At 43.1% G+C, this 24,342-nt stretch overlaps 2 protein-coding genes, 1 long non-coding RNA gene and 1 pseudogene across 7 annotated transcripts; 3 read left to right on the forward strand and 1 right to left on the reverse strand.

Moving 5' to 3' along the window:
* On the forward strand, window positions 1-9,190 carry LOC309865265 (histone H1.3 pseudogene; annotated as a pseudogene). Its single transcript, XR_014316696.1, has 3 exons — window positions 1-2,345; window positions 7,511-7,644; window positions 8,980-9,190. The product of XR_014316696.1 is annotated as a histone H1.3 pseudogene (transcript).
* LOC309865287 (histone H2B type 1-M) lies at window positions 1,956-23,600 on the forward strand (the record flags this gene model as incomplete). Of its 4 annotated transcripts, none has more annotated exons than XR_014312011.1 (3): window positions 1,956-2,345; window positions 7,345-7,644; window positions 8,980-9,190. XR_014312011.1 is itself a non-coding variant. In XM_082731549.1 (2 exons), one exon carries the CDS (start codon window positions 1,956-1,958, stop codon window positions 2,334-2,336), a length of 381 nt encoding a protein of 126 aa, XP_082587675.1. In that variant the 3' UTR covers window positions 2,337-2,345; window positions 22,276-23,600. The 4 variants fall into 4 exon arrangements, 2 of the variants coding, with proteins under 2 accessions (XP_082587675.1, XP_082587674.1); XR_014312012.1 differs by having other exon boundaries at window positions 7,511-7,644; XM_082731549.1 differs by lacking the exons at window positions 7,345-7,644; window positions 8,980-9,190 and adding an exon at window positions 22,276-23,600.
* On the reverse strand, window positions 9,384-9,903 carry LOC309865306. Its single transcript, XR_014312020.1, has 2 exons — window positions 9,669-9,903; window positions 9,384-9,464 (listed from the first exon to the last, which is right to left on the reverse strand). It is a non-coding gene; the product is annotated as an uncharacterized lncRNA (long non-coding RNA).
* On the forward strand, window positions 20,833-23,600 carry LOC309865289 (histone H2B type 1-C/E/F/G/I). Its single transcript, XM_082731553.1, has 2 exons — window positions 20,833-21,257; window positions 22,276-23,600. Exon 1 carries the CDS (start codon window positions 20,868-20,870, stop codon window positions 21,246-21,248), a length of 381 nt encoding a protein of 126 aa, XP_082587679.1. The 5' UTR covers window positions 20,833-20,867; the 3' UTR covers window positions 21,249-21,257; window positions 22,276-23,600.
* Window positions 23,601-24,342: the final 742 nt, after the last annotated feature.

Raw genomic sequence — 24,342 nt, forward strand, 5'->3', positions numbered from 1 at the left:
GCAGTTGTTGAATATATGAGGAGCCGAGAGTGTCTAGAATATCACTAGAGAGCAAGAGGTTGGAAGCACAAAGGGAAGAATTTATATTTTAAGGGAAAATCGAGAAGTTGTCTCTCTGACCGGTGAATCTCTGAGAGTGTCAGGGGATTTTGAAAAAAGCGGAGACTAACGAGATACAAACTGGAAGAAGAAAGCATGAAGATCTCAAAGCAGGAGGTGTCCCGCTTCGCTCCCGAATAGAACCGGTGTGATTCCTCCACGGGAAATTTTATTTTTTCTGCTTTCCTCAGTTGTAACAAACACAATTCCGGGACAGAGCGGAGACTCGCTCGCTGTCAGGTTGGGGACGGAGCCGGGAGCCAATCAGCGCGCGGCGTCGTGGTTGTATATATACACACACGCGCGCCGGCCGCGCAGCTCAACTCCGAGACTTTCTTCTTCTTCTTCTTTTCCGCTTTTTCCGTCAGGAATCCCAACGCACGATGTCTGAAACCGCACCTGCCGTGCCTCCCGCTCCGGCCCCCGCCGAGAAGACGCCCGTGAAGAAGAAGGCCCGCAAGTCCGCCGGTGCCGCCAAGCGCAAGGCGTCCGGGCCCCCGGTGTCCGAGCTCATCACCAAGGCCGTCGCCGCGTCCAAGGAGCGCAGCGGCGTGTCCCTGGCGGCGCTCAAGAAGGCGCTGGCGGCCGCCGGCTACGACGTGGAGAAGAACAACAGCCGCATCAAGCTGGGCCTCAAGAGCCTGGTGAGCAAGGGCACCCTGGTGCAGACCAAGGGCACCGGCGCCTCGGGCTCCTTCAAGCTCAACAAGAAGGCGGCCTCCGGCGAGGCCAAGCCCAAGGCCAAGAAGGCGGGCGCGGCCAAGCCCAAGAAGGCGGCCGGGGCGGCCAAGAAGCCCAAGAAGGCCGCGGGGGCCAGCGCCCCCAAGAAGAGCGCCAAGAAGACTCCCAAGAAGGCGAAGAAGCCCGCGGCGGCGGCTGTCGCCAAGAAAGTGGCCAAGAGTCCGAAGAAGGCTAAGGCTGCCAAGCCCAAGAAGGCGGCCAAGAGCCCAGCCAAGGCCAAAGCCCCGAAGCCTAAGACAGCCAAGCCTAAAGCGGCCAAACCCAAGAAGGCGGCCGCCAAGAAGAAGTAAGAGAATATGGAGTAGTTTAGAATCTTTAAAGGCTCTTTTCAGAGCCACCCCAGATCTCAAGAGAAGAGCTGTTGCACTCGGCAGGGGAAGGGGGCGTGGCGGGAAGGACCACTCCACGGACCAGGGGCGACACCTACCGGGACGCTAGTTCAGTGCACTACAATTATTTTCTTGAAGTGCCCGGTTTCTACATTTACTGACCCACATTCCACACGGTGCGTTAAGAGGGAGCATAAGTTGGGCCATATACCCACCTTAAAGACTAAGTGCTTAAGCCACCAAGTCCATTGAGAGAACAGAAGGCATTTCAGCGGCCACTGTAGTCCAGCGTATTGCAGAAATCTTGGTCCTTCCCATCAAATTAGCTGTCGCGGAATGGCGCGTTTCTCCCCTAATAAGCACCCGCCCGCCAGGACCAGTATCTAGGACGTGTAAACCAAATGCGAGACCCCTCCCAGAGTAGGACGTTGTACCACCCAGCAACTTGTCCACACACAAACCCAGTTACATCTTCTCCACGAAACCTTCACCTACTCAACCATTAAAAAAGGACATACTGTTGCTTGAAGCGGATTATTTATAGTAGCTTCGGGTAGCCTACTCTAGACCTTCTGATTGGGTCGAAGCAAACCATCAAGTCAGCCAATGAAAAGCTAGATCTTCTAGAATCTCCTACATTCGCATTTGTGACGACACACTAAAATTAATCCAATCGTAAATGACCTTACTAACCTCGAGGAATACCGCATCTATAAATGAACGTGGCCTTGCGGAGATAGACTGTTTACCCCCAAGTTTTAGCAATACTGTAGTTTTAGTACAAAGATGCCTGAACCCACCAAGTCCGCTCCGGCCCCGAAGAAGGGCTCCAAGAAGGCGGTGACCAAGGCGCAGAAGAAGGACGGCAAGAAGCGCAAGCGCAGCCGCAAGGAGAGCTACTCGGTGTACGTGTACAAGGTGCTGAAGCAGGTGCACCCCGACACGGGCATCTCGTCCAAGGCCATGGGCATCATGAACTCGTTCGTCAACGACATCTTCGAGCGCATCGCGGGCGAGGCGTCCCGCCTGGCGCACTACAACAAGCGCTCGACCATCACGTCCAGGGAGATCCAGACGGCCGTGCGCCTGCTGCTGCCCGGGGAGCTGGCCAAGCACGCCGTGTCCGAGGGCACCAAGGCCGTCACCAAGTACACCAGCTCCAAGTAAACTTGCCAAGTAAGCGTCCTGTCCTCCAACCCCAAAGGCTCTTTTCAGAGCCACGCATGCTGTCAATAAATGAGCTATAATTCTTTCTAAAAGCTATTCTCAGATGTATCCTACCAAGCTTAAAGCTAACTAAGAAGCTTCACTTTCATTTAGGGCCGCGCAAAAAGTATGTGCTCATTTCCCGGTCAGTTACAACACCCACCATAAACTGAACTCTCACTATGAGCGAAATCGGTTCTATAGAACCATTATTCCTTTAGTTTCACGAAACTAATAATTCTAAATGAAAATGCCATTTCTAATGTAGACCTTCTGTTTCCATGTGCAGGGCTCCAAATTCATTGTTACATTGTTCAGGAACTTGGTAAATATCACTCCGTGGAAGCACATAATGGAAGGCTCTGAAAACTGTTCTGTTCAGAGCTTTTCACTTTCTTTTTAGATATGTAATACTGAAAAAAGCTGAAGACAATATGAGTATTAATGGAAATCTTACATCCGCTTTTCTGGTGTGCTAGCTTTGCAATTCCTCCCCTCTTTGCTGGGGGGGTGGGGTCTGTGCTGTGTCCTAAAGGCAGAGGGACGGGAAAGGGAACCTCTCCTGTCAGAGAGGGCTTCAAATGCTGTCACCTAACTATAGCTTCTCTCCTAAGAAGTCCTATTTCTTTTAATCTTTAAACGGCAGCATTTAACTGTAAAGCCCTCCGGGTCACAAGAATACAAAGGACTTTCCAAAAAGATTTGAAAGAACCAAATACAAATTCTAGAAATAAACCTCGGTGTAAATTAATTATATGAAAATTAAAATTAATTAAAGGCTTGCTGGATAGGCCAAATAGTCTATCGACCCCAGATGAAGAATTTACATGAACTCTGTAAGCAGAGTTGATCCAAAATGCGGGAAGAGAAATGTAATAGTGAATTTAAGAGATCTGGAATTAGAAGTAAATTTGGCTGCCATACATCTAATCGGGGTACCACAAAGAACCAGAGAGAATGGTTCAGGAGCGAGCTTTCAAAAATCATGGCTGAGAATTTTTTAGAGTTGTCAAATTATGCATTAATTAAAATTAATTTAATTAATTAATTAAAAATAAATAGACTGAAACTCATACACCAAAGGGAGTCACTCTGTCACATGGTGAACTAACCCCCACAAATTCTCCCAACAAATGTAAGGCTGATTTTCACAAGGTTCTGCTTTCTATTCAGTTCTGAGAGATGACAGACTAAAATACTGTAATAAACTCTTGGGCATAATAATTAATAAAGGTATATAATAAGTATAATAAGTGTATATAAATAATTTGATTACCAAACCTTGTCGATTCTAATCAATATTGATGGACTATCTTCTCATTGCCTATAATCCTACCATTAAAAAATCAAAACATTTGATATTCTTCCCAATGTTTATTTCTGTTAATTACTTTTATCACGTTACTATGTTAGCTAAAATCACAAACTATTTGCCATGTTAGGTGTGCTAGCAGACATCACTGTCTTTGTCTTCCTTCTCATGGAATTGACTTTGGTAGGTCATGCCTTGTGAAAACCTTGTTTGCCTGCATGCAAATGTCAGCATGTAATCAGTATGTGTTGATTAGTTTCCTTCTAAATATATTTGAAGAGTTCTTATTAGTAATGCTGTGTGAACTGTTGCATTTGATGGAATCATGTGCTTTTCCTCCTTTATCCTGCTCCAACGCAGTACAGGTAGATTTCCTAGTGTTCCTCCATACTTGCATTCCCAGGCCAAATTTTATTTGGTCGTGTTCTGTTATTATCTTAAATATTGGCTGCACACATTTTAGTGTTTCAGAGGTATTTTACCTCCTCTGTTCACAAATAAAATCATGGTGATTTTCTCTTTGGGGTTCATCCATGGACATGGTGTCATTAGGATTAGGATAATGTCAAAAGCTTAATTGTGGTCCTTCCTCTATACTCTACTGCTGCATAACAAACTACCTAAAAAATCGGCAGCTTCAATCAACAAACATTTATTATCTCATTTTGTTTCTGGGTTGTCGGGAATCCAGAAGTGACTTGCTGGGAGGTTCTGACCAGGGTCTCTCATGAGGTTGGAGTCAAGACATAAACATGGGCTGCAGTCACCTGAAGGCTTAACTGTATCTGGCGGGTCCCCTTCCAAAGTCGCTCACTCCCATGCTACCCTGCTGGCTCTTGGCAGGAGGACCTCAGTAGGACCTCCATGCCCTGCCACGTGGACCGCTCAGGAGGGCTAATGGATTCTCTTCCACAAAGACAAATCATAGAGAGAGTGGGGGAGCCTGAGAGAGTGGGAGAGTGCTCCGCGGGGAGACTGCTTCCCCCTCTCTCCCTGACTGTCTCTCTGCCTATTTGTGCTGTCAAATAAATAAGTAAAATCTTTAAAAATATATATTTTTAAAAGAGTAGATAGAAATCAGCAGTATAATCACCTGGACCTAATACTTTTATAAGTGGTGGCTTTTTAAGAATATCAGGAAATTAGACTACATTGACCATTATCCACAAAGACCACAGAGACAAAACCAATCAACCTCCCACATGATGTCCTGAGGGACTTTTCCCTGAGATTGTAAGGGACCAAACAGTGGTCTCTACACTTACATAAAACCAGCACCTTGCAGGTACTTAGAGAAAATACTGAATGAATTCATCTGAGAACTCCTGACCAACTACCTGCACAGCAAATCTCCCATTCATGATGCTTGTAGGAATGTCCAACAAAACTGACAGGTGCAGGCGAAAAAAAAAAAATTAAAAGTGACAATAAATGCAATAAAAAGGAAAAACTCCAAAATATACTTTGGTTTATGAAAATACAAGAAATTAACAATATGGAAAAACACAAATTAATAAAATTTGCAGTTGGGAAAGAAGTTAAATTGATAGTTTTCAAAGGTAGAATTTGAATTGATGAATGACTCATACTTAAAAATAACCTACCATGTTCAAAGTGTAAGATAACATATTAAGAGGTAGCGAAAAGACATTTTATTTTAAGATTTTATTTTTTTATTTGACAGACATAGACCACAAGTAGGCAGAGAGGCAGAGAGAGAGGAGGAAACAGGTTCCCCGCCAAGCAGAGAGCCCAATGCGGGGCTAGATCTCAGGACCCTGAGATCTCGACCTGAGCTGAAGGCAAAGGCTTTATCCCACTGAGACCCCAGGGGCCCCCCAAAAAGACATTTTAAAAGAAGAAATTAGCATAATTTAGTCAGGAAGGCTTATTAGATCCTTGACACATGTCAAAATTCCCTATTCAATTGTACCATGACAATAATTCAGAGTATTTCTTACAAATCAGTCATTCGATAGGTAGTCACTGAGTGTCTCTGGGCCAGACACAGGCATGGGCACTACAGATGTAAACAGGGATGAGGTTGTTCTTGACCTTCTGGAGCCCTTAGGTTTGTAGACCATCAGGGAAGTTACAGCTAATTGCTTGCTGTTTTTGTTTGTTTTATTATCATTCATTAAGACCTAAAAAACTGTTTATCATTGGGGCGCCTGGGTGGCTCAGTGGGTTAAGCCTCTGCCTTCAGCTCGGGTCATGATCTTAGGGTCCTGGGATCAAGCCCTGCATCGACCGGCATCGGGCTCTCTGCTCCATGGGCAGCCTGCTTCCCCCCCTCTCTCTGCCTGCCTCTCTGCCTACTTGTGATCTCTCTCTCCATGTCAACTAAGTAAATAAAATCTTTATTTAAAAAAAAATGTTTAAAAAAAGTGTTTATCACTCTTTGGAAATATGCTGGCAGATTAATAGATTTGGGCTTATACGGGAACTATAAAATTAAGACAAATATTCACCCAAATATTTGAGTAATAAACAGAATAAGTAATACTAATATCATTGTGACTTAGTATAAAGTTAAGGAACAGTCCCATTAGCCTGTCCTCATGTCCAACATCAACTGCAAATTTGATGGGTCTCCAAAACCATCCTCATATTTGGTAATTCTTTAAATGGCTTACAGAATTCACTATTATTATACTCAAGGCTGGGATTTATTATGTCAAAAGAATACAGGTTAAAAATAAGCTAATTTCATTCCTGTGTGGAATTTTAAGAAACAAAACAGAACACAGAGGAAGGGAAGAAGAAATAAAATGAGATGAAAACAAGGGGGGACAAACCATAAGAGGCTCCTACCTCTAGGAAACGAAATGAGGGTTGCTGGAGTGTGAGGTAGGTGGGGGATGGGGCGACTGGGTGACGGGCATTAAGGAGGGCACTTGATGGAATGAGCATTGGGTGTTCTATGCAACTGATGAATCACTAAATTCTACCTCAGAAACTAGTAATACACTATATGTTAATTAAATTCAATTTTTAAAAACCTTTTTTTTTAGTTTATGTGCTGCCGAAGCGAGCACAAAAAAAATTTTTTTTCTAAATAAACCAAGCTAAGAGGCACATGAACAGAGTCTCTAAGGGGTCCCAACTCAGAGCTTCTAGTAATCCTTTTCCTTTGTGGGTATGGGGAGTGTTAATGCCTCCTGCAACACAACATTACAACAACACAATACACATTGCCAACCACAGGCCTTTATCACATAAACATGGTTGACTGTTGGCTGTCCACGTGCATGATCTTTTAGCCCACAGCTCCTCTGCAGGAAGTCCTGACGCCACATGGCCCAAAGCTTGCAACATAAAGGACATTATTACACTCTCCCATGCAGCCCAAGGCCTCTTCCTAAACAGATACTCTCGTGCTGCAGGACATTCCAAGAGCCCAGACATCACCTCCCAGCAAAAAGCAAAGGCCATACCTTCCTTTGGAAAACGTTAGTGCTTTACTACACACAGAGTCCTAAAAAAATCTACATTTTTATGAATTAGATATCTGTCATTGACCATAACTTGAATTCTCCAACTACATGCTTTTTTGATGGCTCTGTTCCATAGTTTTGGCTATTTAGATCGACTGTGAACCCAAAAGTTTTATACCAAGCATTTTTTTTTTAAGTTTTTTTTTTTTTTTTTTTTGAGAGAGAGGATATGAGAAGAGAAATTCAAAGAGAGAAGCAGACTCCCTATGAAGCTGGGAGCCTGATGCAGGGACTGAAGGATCATGACCCTGATGGAAGGTGTTGCTTAACCAACTGAGCCACCCAGGAACATTCTTACTGAAGGCTGTTTTTTGTACTTTATTCAGATGAACGGCTTCAGCAGTCTCCTCCTTGACTTATACTCTCAACTGCCTTCCAAACCCTGGCTGCAGGAAAGAAAACTGAGAAGTAGAGATCCTGTTGGGGAAAGTTCTGAGTTCCTGCCCTTCATTTTGCTGGCGTGGGCGAGTGGCGCTACACAGCGAAAAAGCTCTCTTTGCTTTATTTGAACAGCAGCATTTAAGTGACTTTTCCTTTCATAACCGTGACACCTGCTACCATGGATAGGGAACAGGAATTGTGGAAAAGTGAAGGACTAACATTTTAGAATTTTGTCTAAAAGTTCAACCATGATGGTTAAGCTGTGTTTCGTAAGTACAAAACAGTATGTCTCACAACCAAGTTATGGCTACTTTTTAGGAAAGACAAGGGAGCATAGGGGGAAGAATAAAGGTGAGAGAAATGGAGAGAGACTCAGAAAAAAACAGAAGCAAATGGCTACTATGAAAGGAGAGACAGAGCCTGAAGACCCAAGAGAAGCCAGAGAATGCTAGTCAGAGAAAGCTGAAAGGGAAAAGAGCGAGATGAGGGGATAGACCTTGTCATGTTTGGGATGCTTCATCTGGGTGTACCACCTGTTAGACACGAAATACTCCCCACATTTCTCGGGTGTTGGGGTGAGTGGGTGGATTACAACGCTACCACATCTGGGAGACACCCTCTGACCAGCACAAGTAAGATGGCGCCCTTCTATCCCATTCTTATGTTGTTCATTTTTCATTATACTTAGCAAAACTGATAAGAATTTGTGTATTGTTTGTTTCCTCTTTCCATTCTCCAGACAGTATGCTCCACGGGTATGGTTAGTCTTTTTTGCTGCTGACTCCCTAATGCCTAAGGCTGTTCCCGGCACACAGTGGGCTCTCAATGAGGTTTTGCAGCAATTATACCTTATTAAAGTACACATATACTATAAGAGCAGAGATAGAGGCCCCAGGAGAGTTGTTGCAATGGTTCAATAAACTAAGTGACTCAGCCTTTTGGAAGCTTATTTTTCACATCTATACAACAATAACAAAATAATTCTAAGAAGTAGTGTACTATTAAGGACGAAGCGAGATAAATCATGTAAAGTTCTTAAAATGCTTATGGACATTTAGTATACACTTAACAACTGTTAGCAACTACTGTATTTTCTTTAGTCACTGAATTATAAGAACAGAGTAGTCAGTTCTTCTCGGGCCAAAACTAAAGAGAAATATGAGCTTTGAATGCTCAAATCCCAACCCAAAAAGTGTATTTGCGGGGATCTGGAACAAAGATCACCTTGTTCTGGAATATCTGTTGACTAAGCATGGTTTGAGACATCTGTTCATGCTAAAGATGACTAAGGCATAGGTAATATTGGAATAAATAGCTTATGAATATGTGTTAAAAGAACTCTTCCTTATACATCAAATATCAATACTGATGGCAAAATGGTATGGAAGAAATAAACCATTTTTATTATTTATAGGAGAGAGATGAATGCAGAGAAGAAATGAATGCAAACAATAATGGAATATGTGGATGAGCTCATACAATTTATGAAGTATAAAAGTCTGATCTGCCTGAGAATGATTGATTAGTGTGTATATCCTGCTCAAATCTAACCCACCATGGTTTGTTTTTGACTGATTCATCAGGAGAGCCTAAACAGCCTAAATAAAAGTGTTTTAGCATTTTCACTGTGGTTTTGCTCTAATTATAAAAATAGAATTTACTTCCTTACAGGCCCAGCGACTGGGAATTCGTTATTTACCACGAGTACCTTTGATGGAGAAGTCTAAGTGAGGGCCACACGTCTGTAGACGAGATGTTATGAGTAATAAAATCTGGAGACATAGAATTCTGCATTCAGTGTCGAGTCCAATCCTTCTCCTAGATCTCGCTTTCCAGACATACAATTTATTTTTCCCTTTATCCTCTGGCGTCCAAGTCGAAGTGGGTAAGACCTAAGCCCTGTGGAAGGTAAACGGCTTGGTTTAGCTCAGCTGCCATTGGCGGAGTCACCCCCAGCATCGGAACTAAGGGAAACGCGACACTTCAAAGCAGTCCCAAACTCCAGCGTGCACCCAATCACCTGAAGTAGTCTGTAAACTACTGGGGCCCGCCTCCCGGATTCTGACCCGCTAGATCTCTAGCAGGATCCGATTTCTCTATTACCCAGGTGCTGCTGGTGCTGCCGGTCCGGGGACTGACTCGCGCCAGAGAACTGAGATTTCAACCAGAAGAGGGGATTTCCTTGAAATACTAGTACCAAACACCAACGCAGTCACACTCGGGTGTAAACTGACTGCAAAGTCCTACAAATAGGTAGCGGCCTTTAGCCACCCTCCGCGCAGGCGTGCAAACTGCCCTGCGCGCCGACAATCCCAGCCCCCTCACCCTCTGACTCCTGGCCACGCCCTCCACACCGCCCCCTCACTGGGCCGTTTCTCCGCACTCGTCCCGCCCAACGAGCCTTACGGCACATTACGTCCTTCCGCTCCCCCGTGGGGTCGCGCGTCTTCTGGCGGCTTCCGGTCGCCTTAGGCTGGGCGGGTTCCCGCGGCGCCCCCTGCTGGTGCGCAGAGGCTGGTCACCCGGGCTGGCCGAGCTGAGGCTGGACCTTTGCCACAGGACACTGGGCGGTCCGCAGAGAAGAACGCCGGGCCGAATGCTGTCCCGCCCGAGCAGCAGGACAGGAGTGTCCTTGGTGACCCTCCTGCCCGGCTGTGGGTGAGCCGGCCCCGTCCCTCTGCTGTGGCCGAGGGACCCTCAAGTGGACTCCGCGGGGCAGCCGGCTTGCACACCCGGTACTCACGGTCCGCAGATTTCTAGAGCATTTCCTGCGAATGTTTGAATATTACATGGTTTGTTTGTTTTGTTTTTTTTTTTTTTTTTTATGGTATTCATTCTAATCCATGTCTTTAGAACTGCTTTTAGTTTGGAAGCATGTGAGAAAGATTTTTATTTTTACCATCTTAGAGAAATTTTTCCTGTGGCTCTTTAGATGATGATGATAGAGTGCAGTATATATGAAACTGGTTTCTTTGTATCTATTGTTATTTTCCTGAAGCCAAGCCTGAAATTTTGAAATGATGAAATGTGTACCTTGTAATAAATCGTATATTCTGTGTACGTTAGCTGCAGAAGTCACAGATGAAGTATGTTTATCATGTTCAGTTTTCTATAACGATAAGCATTTTCCTTGGTTGGTATATGAAATTCTAAGAGCCGGATGCTAAAAGCTTGGCCTGTACTTATAAACATGAAGTTGTATGTAATTCCGGCACTTCCTGCTATATATAGTGGCTGTGTGGTCAGGTGCGTGAGGGCCCTGAATGTTACATCCTATCAGTGGATTTTTACTTTGTCATTGTGGATTATAGTTCTTTCTCACTTTCAGAAGTTCTCTTTCATTAGTTTTAAAAATGGACCTTGTTTTGAATGTCCCTTGAATTTTGCCTGTGTTATTCCATCTCTAGCTGACAATTTCAATATCTGACATTATATGTCTGAGGGAAAAGAGGGGATCTTCTTTTTTATTTTTTTTTGCGGGGGGGGGGGGGAGCCTGAGTCTTCATAGTGTGGTTTCTTCCTGTATTAGGTCACATTTATTATGAGTTTATATTTGGACACCCCCAAATTTCTAGGAGAATGCCTGGCAGGTAATATGTGCTCAATAAATAATGAATGCATGGTTAGGTGATAGATAGGTAGATAAATAGATAACTTGTGTAACCCAGTAACTTGGGTTAAAGATGCTTCCTTCCTGAAGAGGTTTAAGTTTACCTCCATGAGGCACTAGAGGGCACCCATCGCCCTTTAATTTCAAGCTTTCACTGAAAGTCCAGACTCTAGGTCTTTAGAGAAATCCTTATAAATTTCCTCTGCCCTTCTCCATGGCGCCACCTCTGAAGCAAACAGGTTTCCTTTTTAGAAATTTTTGTTAGATTTTTTTTTTTCCCCCTCAAGGCTAAGCTTTCTCAGGAGCCCTGGTTCTGTGCTAGGTGTTTCCAGTTCAGTTGAAAGGCCTAGAATCCTGTTTTCCCCAAAGGGCTGACATTAATTGAAAAAGTGCAGAATCTTAATGACATTTGCCCCCAGGGAACCCAGTCTGATGTGTTTGTCAGTCAGGCTTCAGCTCCTAGATGTGTATTGTTCTGGGAGATTTGGGGAGTTTTCCTTTGTTTCTTGTTATCTGGGCCGTGATATGTGTTTGCCATTTTTCAAGCCCTTAGCTATTTTGCTTCAAGATGGCTTTCCAGAATATCTTGTTGTCCACACTGGAACCAGAAGTCCTTACAGTGTACCTGTCTATCGCCACTAATATTTTGAGCCTTAGAATTGTTTAATATTGCTATACTTGCTATCTCTTGGTAACATTTTCCAGGCATATTTTCTCCTCACCCTTATTTTTTTCTTTATTATTACTTTTTAAATCCATGCATGATTTGTTTTCCGACTCAAGAGGCACACTATATAATACATTTCATATTTTACACACGTTTTTGATTTATAGAAAAATAATAAGCATCATAAAAAGATAAAATACTGTACATATTCCAGAACTCCAATGTCAGGGAAGAAGAATTCCTCTGTACTCCAAGGTCCTCTTAGCTGGACTGGAACCAAATGATATGGGACAGATTAACAGTTGAAATTTAAATTTAATACTGTACGTACGAGGAATCCACATAGATGCAGACATTTCAAAAATAGGCAAAATAAGGTACATATGTTATTGTGAACTAAGGAGACTAGGGCAAGAGTCTCGGACTCCAGAGGGAGAGAAGGTAATTCACACGGGGGATAAGAAGAGCAGATGTTTGGTAATTAGATGTTTGCCCTACCATACAAATGAGTCACTCAGATAAAATTTATCTCTGTTAATAAACCTTATTCTAGGAAAGACCACCAATTTAGATTCTTCTGTTTGGCTAAGGGAGAGACAAAAATCTTCTTGAGATTGCTGGGTATCAAGTGTCTTTAGATCAAAATAATGCACATGCCAAGTGGCACATTGGGTGGGGGGAGGGCTGTCCTGAGCCCCTTCAGTTTCCCCATCTAAATGTCCTTGGGAGTTTCACATATTAAGAGTTGAGCAGATAGGTTTTTTCATCTCCTTGATCTAGTCTCTTAGTCCTGACAGTAGTTCAGTTTGGTCAAACTCACTTCAGGAGCCTGTGATCCACTTATATTCTCCAAGTTTGGCCTGTGGTTTAAGTAACCAGGTGTTATATAAAAGGCATTTCTATGGAAACAAAAGCAATGGTTAATGATTGAGTCAAATGTTAATCCATTTTTTGAGTCTCAGGATAGCCAGTTGAGAAGACTTCAAGATGTCAGTTTGGAGGCATCTTCAACTAGAGTGAGAGCAGTTACTGGCAACCTGACAGATTTTCCTAGATTGTAGTTCAGGTGTCACTGGTGATCTTTTGAGTGGGCCATAAAGCAACAGGACAAAAATGGTCTATGCATGAGCTTTATGGCAGTTTCTTTACATCAGGTCATTTATACTTAGTTTTCCAGGGCTTCAGGAGAAAAAGAAGTTTTAGTTCTCAAAAAATTCAAAGTCAGAAAAATGGAAGAAAAATCAAAATGTTAGTTTGGAGACTTGTAGACAGGAATTGGAGAATGTGAGAGGAAATCCTTATCTAGTTCAGTTTACAATGAATAGTATTAAAATCTTATATCTACAAAGACGTGTTATTGAAACAGATTTTCTCTCTCTACCCACCCTCATTCTTACCAAAGAGAGCTATATTAACAGTATTTTGTTTTCAAAATAAGTTTTTTAGTTTCAAAAAATCTTGGCCTGATTATTTATATAAGTCCTCCAAGAACATGGTTGACCCTACAGATTTTTTAAAACCTGCATTGCTGGAACTTTTCAAAGGAATCTCCAGATGGAACCTTTAATAGCCTCTCAGGGCCAGAAGCCCAGCCAAATCCTTGCCATCAGACTTGACCTGCAATACCTACACATTTGGGTGTAGGTGAGTTTCTCTCTCCTCAAGGTCCCCAGAATATCCTGAGGTTCATGCACCTGCCGGGAGGTAACCTCTATTCACCTAGTAAGATTGTTTGGAATTCTGAAAGCAAGGTATCAGGGTGATATTTCCAAGGGGCTTCTTGTCTCCATAAACTCAACCTTAGTTCCTTAAAGCTGTCTGGTCATATCTGAGTCTACGCATGTCTCTCAAATATGACATTACAGTCTAAGCCTTGGTAATATACCTATTGTTTCCAATTACGTCTGTCACAAGGAAAACAAATGTTTATTGAATTTATGCAAATAAATAAACTGCCACAAAAATGAAAGAATTCTCACAGATTTTCTGGAGCATTCAGGTAGGGAGAAAAGCTACATTTTTTAAAATTTGTTCACAAAGGTGTATTTTGTCAAATTGCTATATGTCAGCTTAAGAATAGATGTTTCCTTAAATCTGGAAAAAAGCGAAACAATTTTTTAAAAGTCAGTAATGTTTGAAACAAAGACTCATAAAAAGTATAATTATCTTCCTCAATTCATTCCATCCCATGTTATTAATAATTTTTGTTCTGTTTGAATACAACATTTCCACCAGTTCTGAAAATGTTTACATAGTTCAGCTCTTGGTTTTATTTGTTTGTTTAGAGAAAGAGTGTGAGGGGGGCGGGCAGATGGAGAGAGGGAATGTTAATCAGGCTTCTTCTCACAACGCCAAGATCATGAGCTGAAATCAAGAGTTGGATGCTTAACCGACTGAGCCACCCAGGCGCCGCAATGTAATTCAGTTTTATGATCTTAAGTTTACCAGAAACCTCTACTCAGAATATTTTCCATGAGTATCACTAAAGATGAAGCACATTAGCAAGAAGCTCCTGAGTAAAACTAAAATTGTCTGTAGGGATGCCTGGGTGGCTCAGTTGGTTAAGCCACTTCCTTTGGCTCAGGTCATGATCCCAGTGTCTTGGGATCAAGTCCCCTATCGGGTTCCTTGCTCCTTGCTCTTTGCTCCTTGATCGGCAGGGACCCTGCTTCTCTCTCTGCCTGCCACTCTGCCTGCTTTGTGTACTCTCTCTCTCTGACAAATAAATTTGAAAAAATAATAAAAATAAAACTGTCTGTAAATGATAAAAGACTTAAAGATGGGCACAGTGAAGGATCTGGTTAAAGTTCATTACAATGCAGCTCACAAGGAAATTTGGTTATTTTTGTGACATACAACACTTAAAGATAACATATCAAGACATCAGATTTCTAGGAATTTCACATAATTTTAGATAAGAGATCCACATAAATATAATCTAACAGGGCTTAATATCACTTTGTTGACAATGCTTCCCATGTAATTTCACATACCAAATAAGCCTAATTAGTTTTATTGCTCACCAAAAAAAAAAAAAATTAATGTTCCTGGGGCCTGGTGGGAAATTTCACTTAGCTTCTGGTCGAAAGACTTCATTTTAGAATTTGATTGTAGAAAATATGTCTAAGAAAAAACACAAGATTTGAACATTTCATTAAGTAGGACCACCATCATTATGAAGCAGTATTTAATTATCCACTTAATCAAACCAGCAAGAGAAGATAACAGAGGCAAATATAGAAGGTTATGTAGTTATGAGTAAAATTTAGCTCTTTCAATATTAAGACTCTATTTTCTTAAGTAATCAAAGACCTGATAAACATAGAAATTATTTTGACAAACTTAGAATCATTGTTTTTTTAAGGCAAATAACTTAAAAGGTAAAGAAAAACTTTTGTGTACAATTTCTCATGAAGGGCAGAGCAATAGTTTAAGAATACTTTGTACTTTCAAAAAAAAGAGAAAACAAAAACTTTGCACCAGTGTATTTTGGTATTAAAACTTATTTGCTTATTCAAATTCATCCTAATCTCAGCAAGTACTGACTGCACATAAAGTTTCTTTCCAAAGAGGCTTTGTCCATAAACGTACAACTTTATTTAACACTCAGATTTTGACCTAAATTTTCCCTCTATAAATAATCAGTCTTGCTTTAACGCTTTCTTTTCCCTCAACAAATAGTTTTATTACTCATACTTCTTCTTACAAAAATGCATTTCTTACTTTACTCACATAGAGTTGTTAATTTCCAGTAGTTTAAATTATTCTTAAAATTCTTAATACTTAATACTTAATTCTTAATACTTAGAAACCTTAATTTCTAGGGAAAACTAGGTAATACGCAATTGTGAACTGTTATAGTGATGTGGGAAACAGAGGCAGAAGAAAATCATTAAATTTCCTTACCTACTGACAAGCCCTTGAAACAGTCAGAGTGGCTCTCCTCTAAGGACTCAACTGACCTCCACCTTTAAGGCTTTGCTAAGGGCAAAGGACAATCCTAGCCTGACCAACCCCCTCCTACCCCCAGTCAGGATCCTGTAAGTCTACTTTAAACAATTCCTTTACGAACTTTATCTCTAAACCTCTAAGATAGTGTCAGAGAATCATTCCCAAGCATATGGCCCACTGATATACATCTAAAGGGTCTCACCTTCAGAGGTTTTATTACTGGTAATGAATGACCTTTTCCCCAGACAATAGCTAGCCCCTCAAGGTCCTAGAAACTTTGCTTCCAAAATTCCTTAGAGACTGATGCCATCCCTAATCCCCTCCCAACTTACAAGTATCTAATAGACCACCCCTCACATCCCCAGGGCAGCAGCTCTTCCTGCCCACGGGTCCTGTCCCCGTGCTTTAATAAACCACCATTTTGCACCAAAGATCAGCTCCAGACCTCACCTCACCAAACCTCACCTATGTTCTAGAACTTCATCAATAGCAGAACTCTTCACGTTGGCAAATTTATGAATATGTTTCATTATTTTTAGAAAAGTATTTTTTCATATTATGATCTTTCAATAAAGCAAAAAATATGTTTATTAACAGATCCAAATTCATCTTTAGTTTCTCTATAATAAGACAAAAGTAGATAAACATTCTCAGTACTTAATATTTCATTATTTTATCTTATTCAGAAGAGATCTAGATTATCAACAAGCTTAACTTTAAGCATCATTTAACCTAGCAAAACTATGAAATTTTAGCTTTCCAAAGACGTTGGAAGCTGTTTACAAGTTTACCTACAAAGCTTTTTATTTTATTTATATCTATTTAATTTACTTCTTTTAATAACTACATGTAGACTATCCACAACTTCATGAGGCCTTAGACAGAATCAACCATTATTCTAAGCTTTTTTCTTTCTGACAAATTTTGCAACAGAAATACCCTGGACTTATTTATAGTAAACACAAGGAGAATAAAAATTTTAAGCGTAACAGTGATAACTCTGAAAACATGTCCATATTAAATAAGCCAACAAGCTTAATTTAGCTTTACCAAATATTTTCCCAGATTACATGAATTTGAAAAAGATTTGAATTAATTTCTAATTTTCTGGATGTTAGAATGCCCAATCTTTACAAGCATGTGCCTTTAAACAAACTAAATAGAGCTCTTCTACATATTAACTATAGCAATACCATCCAGAAGTAGAGAAAATATCTCCTATTAAAACACACATGGACAGGGTGACTGGATGGCTCAGTGGTAAAGCCTCTGAGTTCAGCTCAGGTCATGATCCCAGAGTCCTGGGATGGAGCCCCGCATTGGGCTCTCTGCTTGGCAGGGAGCCTGCTTCCACCTCTCTCTCTGCCTATTTGTGATCTTTGCCTGTCAAATAAACTTTTTTTTAAAAATCTTAAAAAAACATACATGGACACACACACAGCACAAAATCCAGACAAGAGATGATATTTGTGAAAAGAGCATTATTGGCTCACTTTTTTTTTTTTTTGAGATTTATGTATTTATTTTAGAACAAGTGTGGGGAGAGGCAGAGGAAGAGGGAGGGAGGGAATCTCAGAGACTCCACGCTGAGCTCAGAGCCCAATGTCATACTCAAACTCACAACCCTGAGATCATGACCTGAGCTGAAATCACTTAACCAATGAACCACCCAGGTGCCCCGAGGCCCAATTTTTAAATAGCCCTAACTATTTATCTACCTCTCTATCATCTGTCTATCTATTTTTATGAAAAACTTTTCCCTAAAGTTTGCATGACAAAAAGATTGGCTCCTGGGTTCTAGAGAAGATAGAAGTAGAGAATTTATATCAAATGCCCAGAGAGTGTAAGTTTTCTGAAAAGTGCATATTTGGAGTATTTCTGCTTGTTATTGTAGGTGCTATAGTCTGGGCATAAAAGCCCTTTCAGAAGTTTGCATTTTAAAAAGGTCTCTTTCCCCTCATCCTCACCCTTACCCCCTTTTCTTTTCTTTTTTAAATTCAGTCTCACGATGTGGGATGTGTTTACAATTCAAAGACATGATAAAATTTATGATTTCAAGGGACAGAGAAAGAATGCAAATAAATTTTTTTCTAGAGTTACAGGGTAATTGCTAGTTAGAAACCTAACCCCCCTTTTAAAGTACAAAACAATTTTGTACTAATATGCTGATTTTAAAAATAATATCCATAAATATTTTGAAAAGCATATGCAAGGTCTGGAGATTGGTAAAGATAGGTGGTCTTTAACTTGTTTCTAGAGTTATAGGGATATTCATAGAGATTTGTAAAATAAAGGCAGAACTGTTATAGTCTATCAAGGAATTGGCCCACCTTTCTAACTGAATTTGCTTCTTTATATCACAGAAAATTTTAAGTAGAATGGGAACCAAAAGATTTATATCTCGGTAAAGTCTATCTAAAGTATTTTAACAAAAGCCTTGTTTTTCTGGGTATACAAACTAAACTTGGTTTCTATTTGCCCCTGAATATTGGCCTTTTGCAAATCACTTATGGGATGGCCTGGTCATCTATATCCCATATATACAGTTATATAATCTCTGTAGTTACGCTCTAAATTTGGTAGGATCTTTTGAAAGTAAAGGTAAAAGGGCTTTATAATTTAAAAGATGTGATGTGGTCCAGGGGGATGTGATTTTGTTGTTGTGTTGTTGGGGGCGGGTGGGGGGATGGAAGGGGCAGTGGATCTAGAATACTCCTTCAAAGGGCATTGTCCAGCAATGCCTGAGGCTTGGCAGAACCTGATTACAGAGCCAAGGCGGGTAGGAGCAAAGCAGCACTTATTGCTAGTCTCCTGCTGCTTTTCTGAAACATTTTCTGGCTTTCAGCATTTACCTGAGCAGCCTATTTACTTTAAACTTAGAGATGAGGCCAGAGTGATCTCTATAAATCTTGTAAGAAGAGGAATTAAAACAGGCAAATGCAGCCCAATTTTAATGAGAATTTACCTTGGCTGTGGACATTGCTTTTTGTCTTGTGTCTGATTTCTGTACTTTTATCTTGTCAATGAAGAACTTAAGGTGAGCCATTATAAGACAAGTGAGATATTTTAAATAGAGCCAATTTAAAGATCCATTGTAAAAATAAATAAATAAAGGATACATTGTGTGGCCATTGATGAGTAGGATCTATTAATAGTGACTTAAACCAATAAGCCTTTTAATGGCTTAACCAAAGACACAGTAGAGGTCTAGAGAGGGCAGACAGGGTGCAGCCCCCCCCCACCCCATCCAAAAGTTTACTTATGAAATTAGCCTAAGAAAGCAAAGGCCTTCATTGCACAGACAGTAAGAATGGTATGGTGAATGTCTCTAGTGTCCCATGAAAATATGACATCTCCAATCATGCACCCACTAACCTGTGATTCCAGGTGGGCTCTTCTCAAATGGGACTTTCCAGCAAGGAACATTGAAACAACAGATTCCTGTGGGCTGGAACCTCTCATGACAAGTACCCTGGGAGGTGACACAGCTAGACAGAGAAAAATCTGATCCCCATCTATTAGACTGACCATCAAGGTGCACCATGGTAAGTGTACCCACCAGATGGTGGAGACCGAAGTGAATATTCACACTGGTCAGATACCAAGCTCTTAGGACACAGAGCAAGACAAAAGGAAAATACTAACAGATCTAAGCCTTGGGTCTCCTGGAGCCCACTGATACCTAGGAGGTATTTCCTGTGGGTATGGAACACTGTGTGGTTTTTCAGTGTACTTACTTCACAAAGGTTTCCTTGAGGTTGGGAGTCACCTAGAGTCAATATACTCCTTTCTGTGACCAACGTATCCTATTATGGGAGGCTTCCTGAGCTAGCCAGCACTCTTAACAGCTTTCAAACACTCAACCCATTCCCGTAAATGGGGCACTGACTTCCAAGAAGTAGCTTAGCAACATACCCAAAAACCATAAAAGATACAGACAAAGGAACACAGAGACCATATCTGGTAGGAAAATGATCAGTTAGTTACTAAAGGGTACTCTGCCAAATTAAGCAGTCACTTAGCCCAAGGAACTAGTTTCACAAATATTTTCTCCTGCTAATCTAAATTTAGACAGAGAAAAGAAGTCTCACCACTCTTGCTCCATCAGATTCCACAGAGATTGGAAGAGGCTGACATGGTAAAACTTACCTGCTGCCAGCAATATAGCAGATGTCCCAGGATCTCTAAGCTGCTTCATGGTCTGTTGCAAGCAATATCCACGGAGTTAAAGAATCCTGCCAACTATGCCAACCATTGGGGAGCAAGCATTCCTGACCCCTCAAATCTCCTTGAAGCTTGACATTAAAAAATTAACAGGAGAAAACCAACTTTATACGGAACATATAGAGACTCCACAACACGCGGAAATTCCCCAAACAAGCAAAATTATATATGTATATATATATATATATTCTGAACTAAAGGAGGGTTGGACTTTGACATTTAAGAGTAAAGGAATACACTTCACCCAGCAAAGAGAAGAGCCAATGTTTGGTAATTAGATGTTTGACCTGCCGTAGAGATGGGTCATTCAGATAAAATTAATCTCTCTTCGTAACCTTTATTCGAAAAAGACCTCCCAGTTTAGATTCTTCTCTATGGTTAAGAGAGGAAGAAAAATTTCTCGAGTCTGCAGGGTCTCAAGAGCCTTCAAATCAGAATAGCCCACATGCCAAAGAGGCACACCGAAAGCTGTGGCCTATCCAGGAAAACAATAGAAAATAATCTGAACATGTTACAAAGTAGGTTACCTCTCTGACATACAAAACACAAAAGGGAGTCATTATTAGATTTATATTCAAAAGTATTCCACAAATTAATCTGCATTCCTATTATTAACTTAAAAGAAAAAACGAAACCAGGCTAAAGAAGGCAGGATGTACTGGGAAAACTGCTCTCCGGATATGACCAATGGAGAGAAGAACTGGAGCCAATCATTAGCCTGCAGCCTGACGACAAGCTGACGAATCAACGATCGCCAATCGCATCCTTCATTTGCATACCACTGGCTACAAATAGGCAGGATCCTGCCGCGGACTCCATTTTCTTCTCTGTCAGAAGAGGACGACGCAGCATGCCTGAACCCGCCAAGTCCGCTCCGGCCCCGAAGAAGGGCTCCAAGAAGGCGGTGACCAAGGCGCAGAAGAAGGACGGCAAGAAGCGCAAGCGCAGCCGCAAGGAGAGCTACTCGGTGTACGTGTACAAGGTGCTGAAGCAGGTGCACCCCGACACCGGCATCTCGTCCAAGGCCATGGGCATCATGAACTCGTTCGTCAACGACATCTTCGAGCGCATCGCGGGCGAGGCGTCCCGCCTGGCGCACTACAACAAGCGCTCGACCATCACGTCCAGGGAGATCCAGACGGCCGTGCGCCTGCTGCTGCCCGGGGAGCTGGCCAAGCACGCCGTGTCCGAGGGCACCAAGGCCGTCACCAAGTACACCAGCTCCAAGTGAGCTTGACAAGTAAGCGTCCTGTCCTCCAACCCCAAAGGCTCTTTTCAGAGCCACATATTTTCACAGGCAGAGCTGCGCACTACCAATCTTTGTGGCCTCAGATTGGGTTCCCGTAGGCTAATGGGGGACACTTGGGACATCATCCCGTGTGGTCCTGACCGGCGTCCCCTGTGTGAACAGGGTGCCCGGCCGCGAAAGCGCGCCGAAGAGGCCAGCGCTCACTCCCCCAGCCCGTGCACCTCACGGCCTTTTCCCACCACTGCGCGGGCGCGGACTCCGCCTTTTCTCAAGGGTCACCCCACAGGGTCTCCGCAGCCTGAGTGAAATTCGAAAAGCCCGCCGCCAGAAGGCGGGACTTCCTGTTCCGGTGGCTCCAGGCTCGCGCCCCAGGGAGTCTGTAAGACTGCGACTCGGACCGTCACCTCCCCCTCCCCCGCCGGCTTCCGGTCCTTTTCGAGGCCTGCCTGAGCGTCTGGTCCAGGACTTTAAAATGTGTGTTCGGGGGCTGCAGCTCTCCAGGAAGGACTCTAAGGTTCTTACCAGTTGTTCATTGTGCTTTACCGCTTTCCTTCTGAGGCTGCTGTGAATAGGCGATCGTCATTACATTTGAATCTCAGAGTGTCCTGGAGAAGAATCCATTCACCCCTACTCTCCTCTCTGGCTCCCAGATGATCCCCCGATGTCTTCGCAGACCAACACCCTCCAGTGCAGTCCCGGACTAAGGGCTGGGTGGCTCAGCAGCTCCCAGTCCGTCCTTTTCTGTGCGAGCTTCCTTCCAAGCCCTCCACCTGTCCTGTCTCCAGTCTCGCCCACCCGGCTCGCTGAGCAGCTGTGTGTGGCAAAGGAGACAGGGACCCACCCGGGCCGGTCAGAGCCTGGAGAGCAGATGTGGACTCGGGCCATGCGTTTTAATATACTAATGCTGGACACCAAGGTCTGGAAGGCTGCTGTTTGTGATCACTTGATGCCAAAGACGCTAAACCCTGAAAGTTAAAAGCAGGATTTGTCTCCTTCCCTCATTTTCCAGGCACCGTGACCTAGAAGCTTCCTTCTGGAAGTTAGGTGAGAAAGACTGGCTTGCCTGCACCACACCTGTAAGTGGAAATCCCCAATGCGTCCAAGAAGAGCCAACCATCCTCCAGACACTCCCAGCCAGTCTTCCCAACCCCACTGTCCCATCTCCCTCTGTTCTCTCAAGAAGAGCAAAATAAGCACAAAGAAACAATGAGAGTTTGTTTTCAGTTGCCAAATTACAGCTGCCCCTCAACTTTTTCTGACCATCTTGATTTCAGTGTGAGATGATACTAAAAGTCCTCTGTCCCTGGAGAATCGATGTTTTATTCCACAGGGAGAGTCGTGTACGAAAGCATACTGGATCCTGTCTGATTCCCTCTGCCTTTCAGGGATCCCCCTACTGCATGAAACCGGAAATCCAGCTCTGTAGCCTACCCCTTTCGGAAAACTCAAACCAAACCTCAGAGAATTCTCTTCCTCCTGTTTCTCTGATGTTTCAGGTTTGGTTTTTTGTTTTCTTTTTGTATTCATCCCTTGCTTTTCCCCACGTTTTGGAATTCCCTGAGACCTCTCATACCTCCAGGCCTTGCAAATGTCTCTTCCTGAAATGCCCCTGATTGCACTTTGTCCCCAACACACACACACACACACACACACACACACACACACCACAGTTGTTTTTTAGTCAACTCACTTTTCAGTCAAAACGTTACTGGGGAAGCTGATCTGCACCGTTAAAGACTGTCAAAGTCACGAAGAACTGGCCCTATTCCAGACCCAAACCAGTGATTATTAAGGGCCTGGGACCATCAGGACTACTGTGGGTGAATCAAGACCTGATCCCTGAGAATAGGGAGAAACTCTGCCTACCCTGGGGCACAAGGCAAGGGAGGCGGGGGAGACCAGAACAAAACTGAGGCTGTGTTAGGATGAAGGAGGGGAAATGTCAAAGCCTGATACAAAGGCCTGTTGGGCTGGCAGAAAGGGCTACTTAAGATGGCGAAAGTTCCCGCCACAAGACCTGAGCTTGGACAGGAGAAAAAAGGCCCAAGCAGGAATCTGAGACCCTCCCGCCCCGGGCTCCAGTGGACCAATGGGATCCCAACGAGCAGGCGAGATATCCCAATAAGGGAAACTTGCCAAAAGACCCCTGAGCTCCCCTCGAGACCCCTTAAAAGCCCCCTCCTCCCTGCCTTGGGCGCGACTCTGCTTTCCAGAGTCGCAGAACCTCGCCCGAGGGTGCCCACCTCCTCCCGGCGCAACTTTCCTGGCTCGCCTTCTCCTGAGACCTGAAACTTCGCCGGAGAGTGTTTTTAATAAATCTTGCCTTACGCCCACTGTGCCTGGTGTTGTGTTTATCTCGCCGGAAAAGCTATACAAGGCCTTCTAGGCAGAAGGAAAGAGCCTCCATCTGGCTCATTCATACTCCAGGTCCAACAGGGAATTATGTCCTGAGTTTACAGAGCAGCACTTCTAACCTTGAGTGTGCATTCGAAATCCCCTGGAGGCTTGTTAGAGGACAGCTTGCTAGCCCCACTCCCAGGGTTTTTGTTTCATTAGCTCTGGGGCATATCTGGGCACTTGGCTTTTTTATTTGTGTATTTGTCAGAGACAGAGCACAAGCTGGGGGAGCAGCAGGCAGAGGGAGAAGCAGGCTCCCACTGAGCAGGGAGCCTGATGTGGGACTCTCTCCTAGGACCCTGGGACCCTGACCTGAGCTGAAGACAGACACTTTACAAACTGAGCCACCAAGTTCCCAAAGATACAAATTCTACTTCTAGCTTCTATGCTTTGAGAACATCTAATACTTGTATAATGAGCTAACCAAAGCCCATTCCAGCGTGGAGGGTTCTGTTATGGAATAGGAGGAAAGAAAAATCAGGTGCACCCAGATGGCTCAATTGGTTAAGCGCCTGCCTTAGTATCAAGTCAGGACCATGGGTTCCTGGGATCAAGCCCCACCCCACCTCCCTGTCAGCCCAATAAAGCCCCAGGGTAGGAAGGAGTGTGTGCTCAAGGATGGAAGTGTGAGCTGGGGGACTAGGAAGCAGAGACAAGGTGTAAGAGACAGGGCTGGGGG

Source organism: Mustela nivalis (assembly GCF_964662115.1).
Source record: "Mustela nivalis genome assembly, chromosome: 5".
In the NCBI taxonomy this organism is placed as follows: Eukaryota; Metazoa; Chordata; class Mammalia; order Carnivora; family Mustelidae; genus Mustela; species Mustela nivalis.